The sequence below is a fragment of the Sinocyclocheilus grahami genome, unplaced genomic scaffold (genome assembly GCF_001515645.1).
Source record: "Sinocyclocheilus grahami isolate Dianchi unplaced genomic scaffold, SAMN03320097.WGS_v1.1 scaffold1186.1, whole genome shotgun sequence".
Taxonomy (NCBI): Eukaryota; Metazoa; Chordata; class Actinopteri; order Cypriniformes; family Cyprinidae; genus Sinocyclocheilus; species Sinocyclocheilus grahami.
In genome coordinates, this window is record NW_015506365.1 from 373,860 (window position 1) to 389,754 (window position 15,895).

The 15,895-nt window shown below is 37.4% G+C and overlaps 3 protein-coding genes across 3 annotated transcripts in view; 1 reads left to right on the forward strand and 2 right to left on the reverse strand.

The window, feature by feature from the left end:
- Positions 1–3,442, forward strand: part of LOC107567742 (unconventional myosin-XVIIIb-like) — a 54,913-nt gene extending 51,471 nt beyond the window's left edge. The window contains exons 36-37 of the mRNA XM_016253479.1: positions 1,516–2,450; positions 3,096–3,442. Of these exons, the coding sequence (XP_016108965.1) occupies positions 1,516–2,437 (922 nt within the window). The 3' untranslated portion in view covers positions 2,438–2,450; positions 3,096–3,442. The remainder of the gene's footprint in view (positions 1–1,515; positions 2,451–3,095) is intronic.
- A 3,215-nt stretch (positions 3,443–6,657) lies between these two features.
- Positions 6,658–8,831, reverse strand: LOC107567750 (nucleoplasmin ATPase-like). The gene is made up of 10 exons (XM_016253488.1): positions 8,791–8,831; positions 8,645–8,701; positions 8,477–8,559; positions 8,278–8,397; positions 7,386–7,479; positions 7,182–7,300; positions 7,073–7,101; positions 6,960–6,993; positions 6,852–6,888; positions 6,658–6,780 (listed from the first exon to the last, which is right to left on the reverse strand). The coding sequence occupies exons 2-9, from the start codon at positions 8,679–8,681 to the stop codon at positions 6,856–6,858; spliced, it is 549 nt and encodes a 182-aa protein (XP_016108974.1). The 5' UTR covers positions 8,682–8,701; positions 8,791–8,831; the 3' UTR covers positions 6,658–6,780; positions 6,852–6,855.
- A 3,175-nt stretch (positions 8,832–12,006) lies between these two features.
- LOC107567751 (nucleoplasmin ATPase-like) lies at positions 12,007–14,375 on the reverse strand. The gene is made up of 10 exons (XM_016253489.1): positions 14,335–14,375; positions 14,188–14,244; positions 14,020–14,102; positions 13,821–13,940; positions 12,735–12,828; positions 12,531–12,649; positions 12,422–12,450; positions 12,309–12,342; positions 12,201–12,237; positions 12,007–12,129 (listed from the first exon to the last, which is right to left on the reverse strand). Exons 2-9 carry the CDS (start codon positions 14,222–14,224, stop codon positions 12,205–12,207), a joined length of 549 nt encoding a protein of 182 aa, XP_016108975.1. The 5' UTR covers positions 14,225–14,244; positions 14,335–14,375; the 3' UTR covers positions 12,007–12,129; positions 12,201–12,204.
- Between the last annotated feature and the right edge of the window lie 1,520 nt (positions 14,376–15,895).

Below are 15,895 nucleotides of genomic sequence, written 5' to 3' on the forward strand. Positions count from 1 at the left end.
CTGAGAGACCATTTTGAAGGCTCAGGAAACCTTTGCAGGTGTTTTGAGTTGATTAGCTGATTGTCATGTCACCATATTCTAACTTGTTGAGATGGTGAATTGGTGGGTTTTTGTTAAATGTAAGCCAAAATCATCACAATTAAAAGAACCAAAGACTTAAACTACTTCAGTCTGTGTGCATTGAATTTATTTAATACACAAGTTTCACGATTTGAGTTGAATTACTGAAATAAATAAACTTTTCCACGACATTCTAATTTATTGAGATGCACCTGTATGTATGTCATTGATTATGCTGCACAAATGTCCACTACTAGTGAAGCCTTTGCAATGGGTTGAATTGGAACGTCCTAAGCCTTTGATCACTTGGAATCTGCTATGGAGTTGATTTATTATTTAAATTTTTTTCCCTTACAAATTTGTTTGATGCAACATTCTATATGTATATAGGTATGCTTGGGCTGTTTTAAATGTTTAAAAAAAACATTTATATATCATACAGTTGTTTGGGGTGAGGATAAATTAAACGCAATGGTGTCATAATCGTGTTGCATTGTGGTCTTTGGAGCTACCTGAGGTGTACATATGAAGTAGACTCGTGTTGTTATGTTTGGGGGTGGGTTAATGTTGTTATGATTACAGATCTGTGTGCAACCATATGTGATTCGTTCAAGATCTGCATAAATGTTAAAGCAAATAATGACGCAACAATCTGTGGTAACACACTATTTTGATAGTCCACTTTAGACATTCTACTAACTATAAGTAACTTTGCAATTACATTAAAATCTGCTAATACTTAATGGTCACCCAACATGCATTCATAACCATCTACTAATAGTCTAATGAGAGTCAGTTGACATTTAGTTGCAAAGTTACTTGTAGTTAGTAGAATGTCTAAAGTGAACTATCGAAATAAAGTGTAACCCACAATCTGCATTAGAAATAAGCAACTAAACATTGGATTACACAAACCTTTGAAATTTGGTATCTACAGTAGTTGCTTATGTTGCTTATTATGCTTATTTGCCACAGTCTTCATAAACATGGCTTTATTTACTGGTGGATGTTAAAAGACTGCAGAATCTCGAAAAGTCGCAAAAATGTTTCCATTTTATTGTGCCTTATGCATCAGACACTTAACAAACGAAGTGTGACCATGACATCTAAGGCTGATACTATGTGAGGATTAGAGTTGCAAAAAGGTGGAAAATGTCCAGTACATTTCGGAAACATTCCAGAAATTTTGGAAACTTTCCAGGATTTTTTGGAATCTTCCAGCCCAGGAATTTTTTTTTAAGTTTCTGGAAATACACTGGAAATTTTGATGATGATTAGTCATGCCTTGTCAGATACTTGAAAATGTCTCCTTTTATGCTCCATGGGAGCAAGAAAACCATAACCTAACCTAACCATATGGGTTTGGAACGACATAAGGGTGGGTAAATGATGATTTAATAACCATCCTTTAATTTATATTCGCTGTTACTGTCTGTCATTTATTCCATATGACAGATCTTGCACTCAAGACCTTGACGAAGACATCAAAGAAAGTTCCAGTGGTCTTGGCAGAGCGTCGTCATCCACGGCCCTATCTGAGCTCCTGGAGGGTCTTAGGAAGAAGCGCGCTGGATGGGAAAGAGGCTCGGAGGCGGGCGAGGGGAGCACAGTGTCACTTCCCATCTATCAGACAACAGGGGCCTCCACGCTACGCCGCAGGTCCTCAGCGCTGTCTCTAGAAGCAGAGGAGGGTCTGGAGGACCTGCCTCGACCTGGCATACTGAAACCTCCCAGTCCGCACCTGCCTCGTGCCTCCAGCCTCCGCTCCCTATCCGAGTCAGGCCCAACGTCCTCCACCAGCACAACCACCACAGGAAAGATGAACCGCTTCAGCTCCTGCGACTCCCTCGCATCCGTGACCTCCACCGCAAGTTCCCGCCGCCACTTGTCCAACCTGGCCATCCCTGAGGAAGGCGAGGAAGAGCCCAGCTCGAAAGCCATGCCTCCTCTAGGCACCTATCAACCAATCCGACACCGTCTACTTGGTGGCCTGGTAGCAGAAACAGGAGAGTCACAATTGGGATTGGAACCACTTGTATTCCAGAATCGCAGACTCCTCGGGAATCAAGACAAGGAGAGGGCCAGAGTCGATGCAAGGGACACCAGCTCAGACATTCTCCCAGCCATCCGTCGAGCGCAGTCCACCAGCAGCCTGGCATCTAGCAGTTCCCGAACGGGCCAGAGACGAGCCCTCAGTGTGCACTTTGGGGAGTTGCCGCCCTCCAGAGCGTCACGTAGGGAGTCCGACTCGGACTCTTCAAGTTCTGGTGGATCTCAGAAGCGCCGTGGGCCTCAAGGAGAGAGGCTGGAAGCCGAGGGCAGCGAGGACGTCAACTCGGTGATGAAGAAGTACCTCAAAAAAGCAGAAGTCGACTAGAAGACTCAACGAGGTTAAGCTTAAAACTGCACTGGCCTGCTTTACATTTAAGGGGGTCATATCATGAAGAAGCAAATTTTCCTTGATCTTTTGAGTTTCTACTGAAACATACTATAACTTTGAGAACTCGAAACTTCTTCCCAGTCCAAATCCAGGGATATTCTGAAATCCGTGGATTTGTATTGTCAGAAACATAATTTGATCACCCATACATTGCACATCACAAACGTCAGTTTGGTGTTTAGAAGGAAGTTGCATTTTCTGTTGTTTAACAGTTTTTTTAGAATAATTATTGGAGGATATTACCTACAGTGTCTTTTCCTTACTGCGAGAAGCAGAAGTACCTTTAAGGTACTAATATGCACTCTTTAGGTCCAAAGGTGTACCTTTTGAAATGGTACCCCCCACAGTGACAGCTTTTGTACTTTTTATTCTGAGAGTGTATGCAAAGTGAATGTTTACATGTATTAAAGGCACAGCTGCAAAGAGAAAAAAAAACAGTATGGAAAATGGTCACGAAACCTGTTTTGGCTTTTTTTTGTATGTATGACCCCTTTAAATGACAAAAGAAAAAGAAAAATGAGCAACATGAAACTAAATTGAATTGTGAAAGGATGTGAATCATTTAGTCACTCTCTTTTTTTCTTTCCCCTGACAGGATAGATGAAGACATGGAGAATTGACTCAGTCCAGAATGCATTGAGGCACATTTAACTGGAAGCACAAATACACTGAGGATTTATTTTGAGCACTGTTTGTACACAAAGATGTTAAAGTGAACGCATGAAATTCCTAAAATTCTCACTGTAAACATGCCCTTTATTCGAGCCGTGCTGATACCCACGGGTGCTTCAGGTCAGGGAAATTAATCTTGACCAGTGAGAGCTCGCTTTCCCTCTCAGCAGTCAGTGCAAATTTGTTGAACTCCAACAGATGTAAATAAAAACGTCGAGCAGAATCATTGGTATTTGCTTCGACCTTTCAAAGGAGAGGAACAGCATTACATTCACAGAGGAAAACAACTGAAATAGAGCCGTTTTACAAAGCAGTGATTGTGCATACAAAGCAGAGGCTCTCCATAATAATTGAGACTGACCTGGTTTCTGCAATCCAATCATTAACCTAGACTTATTTGCCTAGGAATGGAGTAAAGAAAATCGTTTGTACTTAATTGCCAGAGCAGAATTTGACAGTGTCCAAATGCTTTGTAATTTAATGTGCTTGGTAAGCATAAACAGGCTAAAGGAATAGTCCAGTTTCAGTTATACTAAATTGCAGTATTTGTGGCATAAATGCTGGATATCGCAAAGAATAATTTTGACTGGCTCTCCTTAAAGTTACAATGAGGCACTGAAAATGGAAGTTAAAGAGGCCAGTTTTGGAGGTTTTAAAAATCAGAAATGTGAAACTTTTCAAAAGCTCTTCAGTTCTGCTAACACTGTACTTTTAACTGTAAAGTCATTCAGTGTGGTCATTACCAATATGCCACAAGTGCTGTAAATTGCGCTTAACTTGTAGTTAAGGCTCAATACATGATAGATCTACTCACTGAAACAGCGCATTACAGTGATTTTACCACAGTAAGATTTTTCTTAACCTTTAACTCTGGTAAATCACTAGTCATTCATATTTAGGAGTACATTTCATGTCAGCCAAAAAGTCAGAAAATCAGTATTCTTTTTTGATAAATAAATTAGGTGGTTGAATAATATATCCCCTTAATGTGCTAAATTAATTGTTTGGCAAGCTTAAGGTATAATGACTTTTTAAATATGTTAATGGAAATTAACATTTGATTCATTATTTTGTCAACTGTGTTATGGACAAATGTTGTGTCAAATGAAACATGAAGTCCCACATGTTTGATTACACATTTGTTTGAATGTTTTTAAGTCTATTCACCAGTTTTTGAAGTTATCGGTCTAACTGATTTGAAAATATGAATTTGGGGCTTCATAATGGGCGTTCTGTGGGATGGTATCATGAAGGGTGATACTTTTCTTTAACATAAATCCACAGTATGCTGAATTTAGTGTTATTCACCATCCTTACCAAAGTCATCCATCTCCAGAGATATCCCCATCTTTTTTTCTGACGGATTAGTTCACATTTAAAAGATTTATAACATAAAAACCACACATAACACAGTTGACAGGTAAGAATGAACTTAGTATCCATAAAGCATTTTAAACGCACTCACCTTATAATAATTTATATTATAAAGGTAAATGACCTTAATGTGCTAAATTAATTGTTTGGCAAGCTTAAGGTATAATGACTTTTTAAATATGTTAATGGAAATTAACATTTGATTCATTATTTTGTCAACTGTGTTATGGACAAATGTTGTGTCAAATGAAACATGAAGTCCCACATGTTTGATTACACATTTGTTTGAATGTTTTTAAGTCTATTCACCAGTTTTTGAAGTTATCGGTCTAACTGATTTGAAAATATGAATTTGGGGCTTCATAATGGGCGTTCTGTGGGATGGTATCATGAAGGGTGATACTTTTCTTTAACATAAATCCACAGTATGCTGAATTTAGTGTTATTCACCATCCTTACCAAAGTCATCCATCTCCAGAGATATCCCCATCTTTTTTTCTGACGGATTCGTTCCCATTTAGGAGATTTATAACATAAAAACCACACATAACACAGTTGACAGGTAAGAATGAACTTAGTATCCATAAAGCATTTTAAACACACACACACAATAATACATTATATTATAAAGGTTTATAACGTTAATTAATATATTATATTATTATAAAGGTAAATGAAGTTTTATAATGCATCATAACACTTCAAGTTGTAAGGATGTATACAATAACATCATAACACTTTATCAGTCATGACTAAGCAGAAATAGATATGCCAAATCTAAAACGTATAGGTTTATGTCAATCATGAATGCTGAATTCTGAATGCTTTTTAACCCTTGACAAATGTGAACGAGTGTATATAATATTATGGATACGGAGTTCATAGAAAACACAGTTGACAGGTAAGAATGAACTTAGTATCCATAAAGCATTTTAAACGCACTCACCTTATAATAATTTATATTATAAAGGTAAATGAAGTTTTATAATGCATCATAACACTTCAAGTTGTAAGGATGTATACAATAACATCATAACACTTTATCAGTCATGACTAAGCAGAAATAGATATGCCAAATCTAAAACGTATAGGTTTATGTCAATCATGAATGCTGAATTCTGAATGCTTTTTAACCCTTGACAAATGTGAACGAGTGTATATAATATTATGGATACGGAGTTCATAGAAAGTGTGGCCGTGATTAGATCAGTTAAGTTTATCCATTGTTTTAGGCTATTCCTATGTCATTTCTGTGTAATGACAATAGTTTGTGAATATTTATCATCAACACTCAGTGGGAGCATACATTGACACTGAATTGCCAATCGTGTTAATCCTTGTGAACTGTGTTATAGTTGATGGGTAACACAGTTGACATTTCAAGCCATTTTAGGGCCTTGTGCAAACTGCTGACCTTGGAATAGTTAGTACATGACCTTGATTAACTTTTTTTATATTCTCCCTCTACATCTCTGGTGCAAGTTCACCAGAACATGTTACCACAGTTGACGGTCAATTAATCTACTCCATGTGCAGACAATAATCTAGATAAAATATTAAGTTATGACTTTCCACACGGTCTTCAAATTTCCCTCCAAAAAAGGAAAATCACGGGTTGAAAATTGTGTCTTTGAAACGAACCAAATAAATTGCTGATTTATAGGTTTATAGGGAGTTGACAGATTTCCTCAGACATACACAAAATGGATTTTAATGTAGAGCAAAATATTACATATAACATTTTAACATTTTAGAGAAGAGCAAAACCTCAGTTACCAAATCGAACCACACAAAAACGGCAAATTCCAGTATAGAACGCCATTTTTGCAAGATGAACGTTGGATTTTTGTATTAAATTAATTAGACATGTCCCCTGATATAAATGTGATCATTGTTTAAAGTGAAAAGTGATTGAAAAATTAGTCAAATTGATGGAGTCCATGGACATGACATGTACCCCTAAGTATATAATAGAATGACTCTAATGCAGTGCCTCGGGTTTAAATTGGTGCTTCTGTCGCATTAAGACAACAGCTGCAGACACTTTTGTGCCAACGCAGTCATACTTTCTTCCACAGACAAAATGCTTTGAGAAAATGAGACCAGTTTGCTTTCCCCTCTAACGGTTTTATTGACAAAAGCATAACTACATTGGGACCATGGTGAGAAATTTGAGCTCCCAACTCAAATGTCCAGCAGCGGCCTTCTGGGAACATGCCGCTTCCCATCCACATCTGCAATAAGAGAACATGATCAATGCGAGTCTCTACATGATCAAATTTGTACATCATCTACAGGCCCTTGCCTGGTCACACCTTCGCCTTCCGTCCCCTTCCTTTACCCTGAAAGAAACCACGTTATTCATTTTTGCATAGCTTTAGAAAAAGAACTTATAAAAAATAAATAAATAAACCTTTTTAGGTGGATTGTCACCATCTGAGGCTTCCCTGCATTTACAAAACACTTGATTAGTTTGCTTTGAGAAATTAAAGGACAAGCCAAATTTAAACGTTAGATTTAACTTACTCATCCTCTCCCTTTTCTGGCTTCTTTCTCTTTGAAGATAAAAGGGAGCAGTGAGAATTAGAACAAATTTAAATTGAAACAACTTGTGACCTACGAGACGAAGCCTTACTTTGCCAGCACCATTTTTTGTGACTTTCTTAACCGGTGATACTTCAATATCTTCCTCCTCTTCTTCTACCTCCTCATCCATCTCTTCATCCAGCTCTTCATCATCGGAGTACTCCTCCACTGGGAGAGATTTTGGCACAAGTCCCATTGACTTAAATACCAACCACAGATAGTAGCTAAAAGTAGAGCTGAAAGGACCACTCACAGGCCACATGTTCCGCTCCGACATACACCGGCCCAGAGCCGTGCTTCAGGCGAAAGGTCACGGGTGGATGAAGATCCAATCCAGACAGGTTGACCTGATGGAGAATGAAATCTCATGGAGGTATATACACAGACTTGTGGAGGTGAAATGTGATTACTGTAGCTCTATTCAAAGTAAATTATATCAGACTCCATAAAAATATAGTTTCACAACATTTTTCAACCCTCTGGTGCTGCATGCATGGTCATTGAATTACTGATTTTTTTTTTATTTGTATTAAATGAATGTACTATATTTTAGTTCAATAATTTGCATTTTTAGGGGATTTTATTGCCATTTATGGAATAGTTATGATCCATTTATTACCCGTTAACCGCTTTTTGAGCATAGATCTGGAAATTATGTTTCCAACTTAAAGGGATGAAAATCTTGACACATTATTGCTGAACTAAATTATTAAACCGCAACAAACTAAATAAATCTTTATGAAAAGTGCACAAATACTGTTATGGAAACTATATATTTTTCAAAAAATGTTTTAGCCTAATCTAGAGCGGCGTGGCAAATCAGAGCCATAAATCTAAGCAACTGTGTTCCAAATTTGAGGTTGATATCCCACACAAAAAAAAAAAACGCTTTCAGTAAGGTTTTGCTTCCCATTCACTTCCAAAGCTGTCATTTTTGACCACATACACGACTATTTTACCTAAAGTCTAAATAAAAATAAAAAAGGAAGAGCACCAGAAGGTTAAATTGAAAAACAGGTAAGCAGGGTGAAAACAGAAAAATAAATAAACGCTATTAGCGAAAATGTTACTTCGAGGGGCATTGTAGGTATTTTAGCGAGCTAACCTTTGCACAGAAATATCACATGAAAGCGATTATTTCTTACCGTAGGCATAGATTTAGCGTGTAGTGTTGCTATGGGAACCGCTCTCGCGCTGCTGTTGCCCTCACCAGTGACCAGCTCGACAATATTGAACTCATCTTTAGCGGTGTGACCCAGACACATCTTCAAATCAAATATTAACGGGTTAAATGTAATAAACACCGATTAAACGTCGCGTTACCTCGACAATCACTGAACCAACCGTTCTCAGCGCCAGCTGGTGTTGATGGTTCGTATCATCCGTCTTGAAGGACTCTTCTTTATTAGATTCATTAAGCTCACAACCTGAAACAACGAACGATTCAATATAGAATATTAGTACGTTTTGAATGATATTTTACCTGAAGACACGGAAAGTGTAACGTCTTACCCCAAAGAGTGGATAATGGCTTCTCTGTTTTGCTCATTTTGAAACAAAAACAGAAAACTGAAAGACACATACAGTAAATGTTTATTAGCCAAATAAATGCGCAGTATGTAATGCGAATTACTCAGAAATTCGTTACATATTCTCACCAGAACTAAATCTCTTTCTAGGACAGCAAAAGAAAAGAAAGAGTGAGTGTGCGCCCTGTGAACGTTAAAAGAGGAAGTTAATTGCTCATCAGGTGACAGTAATTAAGTCAGGATCACTGCAGGTTAATTATGGATCCGACCTGCTGCATGAACCTGCTGAAAAATCCCTTCTTTATAATCATGTTTTAATCGAATAGAATTAAGCTGACTCATAATTATGCATACTAAATATGTTGTCTTTTATGTTATATTGACCTCTCTTATAACCGGGGCTAGTTGTCACATGGGTACGTGTTCGCAAGGTCTGCAATTAAGTGCTTATCACCTTATAATAATTTATATTATAAAGGTAAATGAAGTTTTATAATGCATCATAACACTTCAAGTTGTAAGGATGTATACAATAACATCATAACACTTTATCAGTCATGACTAAGCAGAAATAGATATGCCAAATCTAAAACGTATAGGTTTATGTCAATCATGAATGCTGAATTCTGAATGCTTTTTAACCCTTGACAAATGTGAACGAGTGTATATAATATTATGGATACGGAGTTCATAGAAAGTGTGGCCGTGATTAGATCAGTTAAGTTTATCCATTGTTTTAGGCTATTCCTATGTCATTTCTGTGTAATGACAATAGTTTGTGAATATTTATTTATCATCAACACTCAGTGGGAGCATACATTGACACTGAATTGCCAATCGTGTTAATCCTTGTGAACTGTGTTATAGTTGATGGGTAACACAGTTGACATTTCAAGCCATTTTAGGGCCTTGTGCAAACTGCTGACCTTGGAATAGTTCATCAACACTCAGTGGGAGCATACATTGACACTGAATTGCCAACCGTGTTAATCCTTGTGAACTGTGTTATAGTTGATGGGTAACAGTTGACATTTCAAGCCATTTTAGGGCCTTGTGCAAACTGCTGACCTTGGAATAGTTAGTACATGACCTTGATTAACTTTTTTTATATTCTCCCTCTACATCTCTGGTGCAAGTTCACCAGAACATGTTACCACAGTTGACGGTCAATTAATCTACTCCATGTGCAGACAATAATCTAGATAAAATATTAAGTTATGACTTTCCACACGGTCTTCAAATTTCCCTCCAAAAAAGGAAAATCACGGGTTGAAAATTGTGTCTTTGAAACGAACCAAATAAATTGCTGATTTATAGGGAGTAACACAGTTGACAGATTTCCTCAGACATACACAAAATGGATTTTAATGTAGAGCAAAATATTACATATAACATTTTAGAGCTAATCTGAAGAGCAAAACCTCAGTTACCAAATCGAACCACACAAAAACGGCAAATTCCAGTATAGAACGCCATTTTTGCAAGATGAACGTTGGATTTTTGTATTAAATTAATTAGACATGTCCCCTGATATAAATGTGATCATTGTTTAAAGTGAAAAGTGATTGAAAAATTAGTCAAATTGATGGAGTCCATGGACATGACATGTACCCCTAAGTATATAATAGAATGACTCTAATGCAGTGCCTCGGGTTTAAATTGGTGCTTCTGTCGCATTAAGACAACAGCTGCAGACACTTTTGTGCCAACGCAGTCATACTTTCTTCCACAGACAAAATGCTTTGAGAAAATGAGACCAGTTTGCTTTCCCCTCTAACGGTTTTATTGACAAAAGCATAACTACATTGGGACCATGGTGAGAAATTTGAGCTCCCAACTCAAATGTCCAGCAGCGGCCTTCTGGGAACATGCCGCTTCCCATCCACATCTGCAATAAGAGAACATGATCAATGCGAGTCTCTACATGATCAAATTTGTACATCATCTACAGGCCCTTGCCTGGTCACACCTTCGCCTTCCGTCCCCTTCCTTTACCCTGAAAGAAACCACGTTATTCATTTTTGCATAGCTTTAGAAAAAGAACTTATAAAAAATAAATAAATAAACCTTTTTAGGTGGATTGTCACCATCTGAGGCTTCCCTGCATTTACAAAACACTTGATTAGTTTGCTTTGAGAAATTAAAGGACAAGCCAAATTTAAACGTTAGATTTAACTTACTCATCCTCTCCCTTTTCTGGCTTCTTTCTCTTTGAAGATAAAAGGGAGCAGTGAGAATTAGAACAAATTTAAATTGAAACAACTTGTGACCTACGAGACGAAGCCTTACTTTGCCAGCACCATTTTTTGTGACTTTCTTAACCGGTGATACTTCAATATCTTCCTCCTCTTCTTCTACCTCCTCATCCATCTCTTCATCCAGCTCTTCATCATCGGAGTACTCCTCCACTGGGAGAGATTTTGGCACAAGTCCCATTGACTTAAATACCAACCACAGATAGTAGCTAAAAGTAGAGCTGAAAGGACCACTCACAGGCCACATGTTTGTGAATATTTATCATCAACACTCAGTGGGAGCATACATTGACACTGAATTGCCAACCGTGTTAATCCTTGTGAACTGTGTTATAGTTGATGGGTAACAGTTGACATTTCAAGCCATTTTAGGGCCTTGTGCAAACTGCTGACCTTGGAATAGTTAGTACATGACCTTGATTAACTTTTTTTATATTCTCCCTCTACATCTCTGGTGCAAGTTCACCAGAACATGTTACCACAGTTGACGGTCAATTAATCTACTCCATGTGCAGACAATAATCTAGATAAAATATTAAGTTATGACTTTCCACACGGTCTTCAAATTTCCCTCCAAAAAAGGAAAATCACGGGTTGAAAATTGTGTCTTTGAAACGAACCAAATAAATTGCTGATTTATAGGGAGTAACACAGTTGACAGATTTCCTCAGACATACACAAAATGGATTTTAATGTAGAGCAAAATATTACATATAACATTTTAGAGCTAATCTGAAGAGCAAAACCTCAGTTACCAAATCGAACCACACAAAAACGGCAAATTCCAGTATAGAACGCCATTTTTGCAAGATGAACGTTGGATTTTTGTATTAAATTAATTAGACATGTCCCCTGATATAAATGTGATCATTGTTTAAAGTGAAAAGTGATTGAAAAATTAGTCAAATTGATGGAGTCCATGGACATGACATGTACCCCTAAGTATATAATAGAATGACTCTAATGCAGTGCCTCGGGTTTAAATTGGTGCTTCTGTCGCATTAAGACAACAGCTGCAGACACTTTTGTGCCAACGCAGTCATACTTTCTTCCACAGACAAAATGCTTTGAGAAAATGAGACCAGTTTGCTTTCCCCTCTAACGGTTTTATTGACAAAAGCATAACTACATTGGGACCATGGTGAGAAATTTGAGCTCCCAACTCAAATGTCCAGCAGCGGCCTTCTGGGAACATGCCGCTTCCCATCCACATCTGCAATAAGAGAACATGATCAATGCGAGTCTCTACATGATCAAATTTGTACATCATCTACAGGCCCTTGCCTGGTCACACCTTCGCCTTCCGTCCCCTTCCTTTACCCTGAAAGAAACCACGTTATTCATTTTTGCATAGCTTTAGAAAAAGAACTTATAAAAAATAAATAAATAAACCTTTTTAGGTGGATTGTCACCATCTGAGGCTTCCCTGCATTTACAAAACACTTGATTAGTTTGCTTTGAGAAATTAAAGGACAAGCCAAATTTAAACGTTAGATTTAACTTACTCATCCTCTCCCTTTTCTGGCTTCTTTCTCTTTGAAGATAAAAGGGAGCAGTGAGAATTAGAACAAATTTAAATTGAAACAACTTGTGACCTACGAGACGAAGCCTTACTTTGCCAGCACCATTTTTTGTGACTTTCTTAACCGGTGATACTTCAATATCTTCCTCCTCTTCTTCTACCTCCTCATCCATCTCTTCATCCAGCTCTTCATCATCGGAGTACTCCTCCACTGGGAGAGATTTTGGCACAAGTCCCATTGACTTAAATACCAACCACAGATAGTAGCTAAAAGTAGAGCTGAAAGGACCACTCACAGGCCACATGTTCCGCTCCGACATACACCGGCCCAGAGCCGTGCTTCAGGCGAAAGGTCACGGGTGGATGAAGATCCAATCCAGACAGGTTGACCTGATGGAGAATGAAATCTCATGGAGGTATATACACAGACTTGTGGAGGTGAAATGTGATTACTGTAGCTCTATTCAAAGTAAATTATATCAGACTCCATAAAAATATAGTTTCACAACATTTTTCAACCCTCTGGTGCTGCATGCATGGTCATTGAATTACTGATTTTTTTTTTATTTGTATTAAATGAATGTACTATATTTTAGTTCAATAATTTGCATTTTTAGGGGATTTTATTGCCATTTATGGAATAGTTATGATCCATTTATTACCCGTTAACCGCTTTTTGAGCATAGATCTGGAAATTATGTTTCCAACTTAAAGGGATGAAAATCTTGACACATTATTGCTGAACTAAATTATTAAACCGCAACAAACTAAGTAAATCTTTATGAAAAGTGCACAAATACTGTTATGGAAACTATATATTTTTCAAAAAATGTTTTAGCCTAATCTAGAGCGGCGTGGCAAATCAGAGCCATAAATCTAAGCAACTGTTCCAAATTTGAGGTTGATATCACAAAAAAAAAAAAAAAAAAAAAGCTGAACTAAATTATTAAACCGCAACAAACTAAATAAATCTTTATGAAAAGTGCACAAATACTGTTATGGAAACTATATATTTTTCAAAAAATGTTTTAGCCTAATCTAGAGCGGCGTGGCAAATCAGAGCCATAAATCTAAGCAACTGTGTTCCAAATTTGAGGTTGATATCACACACAAAAAAAAAAAACGCTTTCAGTAAGGTTTTGCTTCCCATTCACTTCCAAAGCTGTCATTTTTGACCACATACACGACTATTTTACCTAAAGTCTAAATAAAAATAAAAAAGGAAGAGCACCAGAAGGTTAAATTGAAAAACAGGTAAGCAGGGTGAAAACAGAAAAATAAATAAACGCTATTAGCGAAAATGTTACTTCGAGGGGCATTGTAGGTATTTTAGCGAGCTAACCTTTGCACAGAAATATCACATGAAAGCGATTATTTCTTACCGTAGGCATAGATTTAGCGTGTAGTGTTGCTATGGGAACCGCTCTCGCGCTGCTGTTGCCCTCACCAGTGACCAGCTCGACAATATTGAACTCATCTTTAGCGGTGTGACCCAGACACATCTTCAAATCAAATATTAACGGGTTAAATGTAATAAACACCGATTAAACGTCGCGTTACCTCGACAATCACTGAACCAACCGTTCTCAGCGCCAGCTGGTGTTGATGGTTCGTATCATCCGTCTTGAAGGACTCTTCTTTATTAGATTCATTAAGCTCACAACCTGAAACAACGAACGATTCAATATAGAATATTAGTACGTTTTGAATGATATTTTACCTGAAGACACGGAAAGTGTAACGTCTTACCCCAAAGAGTGGATAATGGCTTCTCTGTTTTGCTCATTTTGAAACAAAAACAGAAAACTGAAAGACACATACAGTAAATGTTTATTAGCCCATTTAAATGTGCAGTATGTAATGCGAATTACTCAGAAATTCGTTACATATTCTCACCAGAACTAAATCTCTTTCTAGGACAGCAAAAGAAAAGAAAGAGTGAGTGTGCGCCCTGTGAACGTTAAAAGAGGAAGTTAATTGCTCATCAGGTGACAGTAATTAAGTCAGGATCACTGCAGGTTAATTATGGATCCGACCTGCTGCATGAACCTGCTGAAAAATCCCTTCTTTATAATCATGTTTTAATCGAATAGAATTAAGCTGACTCATAATTATGCATACTAAATATGTTGTCTTTTATGTTATATTGACCTCTCTTATAACCGGGGCTAGTTGTCACATGGGTACGTGTTCGCAAGGTCTGCAATTAAGTGCTTATTTTCAATAGCAGTGGTTTCATTTACTGTATAAGCCTAGTGTAAATAAAGAGCCAAATTATGATCATGTTTATGCAAAACAAACAAAAAATAGAATAGCATCAAGTTTTGTCGTGTTGTTGGGTTAGGAAGCGAAAAAAGCATGCTTTAAAGAAAGAGTTGACTATAATTGAGGTATATTATAGTTTTGTAGGCTAATAGTTATATAGTCAATAAGTGAAGCTTGCATACATTAAGGAAAGAGTTGACTAGGCTATATATATATGTGTGTGTGTGTGTACTTTGATTACATTTTATAAACAGATATTTTGTGCAATGATTTTCAAATCGGTGTAAAATAAATAGCAGATTTCCACTGACATATATTGTCACAAATCTGCATCTGTATAAATGTGGATTTTATTTATTTATTTTTCTATTCAAGACTTTTTGTGTTTATATATACTGTAAATCAGCCCTTAGAAATATTCACTGTAGTAAAAAAGTGTGACAACTTGCCCCAGTCTCCCAAAAAGATCCCTCAAATCAATTATTCGCATGAGATAAAGCTGTGCCTATGAACTCCTTTCCTAATTCATGCATTTTACACTAAATAATTAATTAAACAATGTCTTTTTTTATAGCTGCTATACAGCTGAATTTCTCTCATATTTGAAGAAGCATGCATCATTGATCCTGTTTATTACTGTGAAGCTGTTTTAAAATGATCTGTTATAAAAAGCACTATATAATAAAAGTGACTTGACTATTTTTTTTTGTGTGTGTGACTCGATTCAACATGTGAGCCGGATGTGTATTTCAGTCGTTTAACTTCTATTTGCCATGGTTGTTTATGTATCTCAGATCCCCCTCAGTTCCATATGTGCTGCACACTCTCATTCTGTCGTGTGATCTATTATTAACAGATGCACCGGATCGCTCAGCCTGTGAATTACGGAGCGGAGAGAGAACATGGGCTGTGAGTTTGACCGCCACTCCCCTGGGTTCCACCACCAGCCCCTCGCCACCATCAAAGACCACGAGCTGCCGGATGAAAAGAAAGTAGAGGAGGGGGGCCGAAGACGCCATGAGGACAAAGAAACTGGGATATTACGAGGTGTGGGGGTGATGGGTAAATCAATATTATATATACAAATATTATATATTGACGTTAGGCAGAATTATGAGCTGTGTCTGTAATATAACTTCATCATTTTCAGTGTCTGCACACCTGTGCTCACCAGAAGAGACCGAATGACATG

Coding starts and splice junctions, on each gene's coding strand:
- LOC107567751 (XM_016253489.1), bottom strand. CDS start 14,224: ATGAGCAAAACAGAGAAGCCATTATCCACTCTTTGGG. Junction 14,103..14,187: donor GCCATTATCCACTCTTTGGG/GTAAGACGTTAC, acceptor TCGTTGTTTCAG/GTTGTGAGCTTAATGAATCT. Junction 12,238..12,308: donor GTGACAATCCACCTAAAAAG/GTTTATTTATTT, acceptor GGTTTCTTTCAG/GGTAAAGGAAGGGGACGGAA.
- LOC107567750 (XM_016253488.1), bottom strand. CDS start 8,681: ATGAGCAAAACAGAGAAGCCATTATCCACTCTTTGGG. Junction 7,480..8,277: donor ACGCTAAATCTATGCCTACG/GTAAGAAATAAT, acceptor ATTCTCCATCAG/GTCAACCTGTCTGGATTGGA. Junction 7,301..7,385: donor CGGAGCGGAACATGTGGCCT/GTGAGTGGTCCT, acceptor AATCTCTCCCAG/TGGAGGAGTACTCCGATGAT.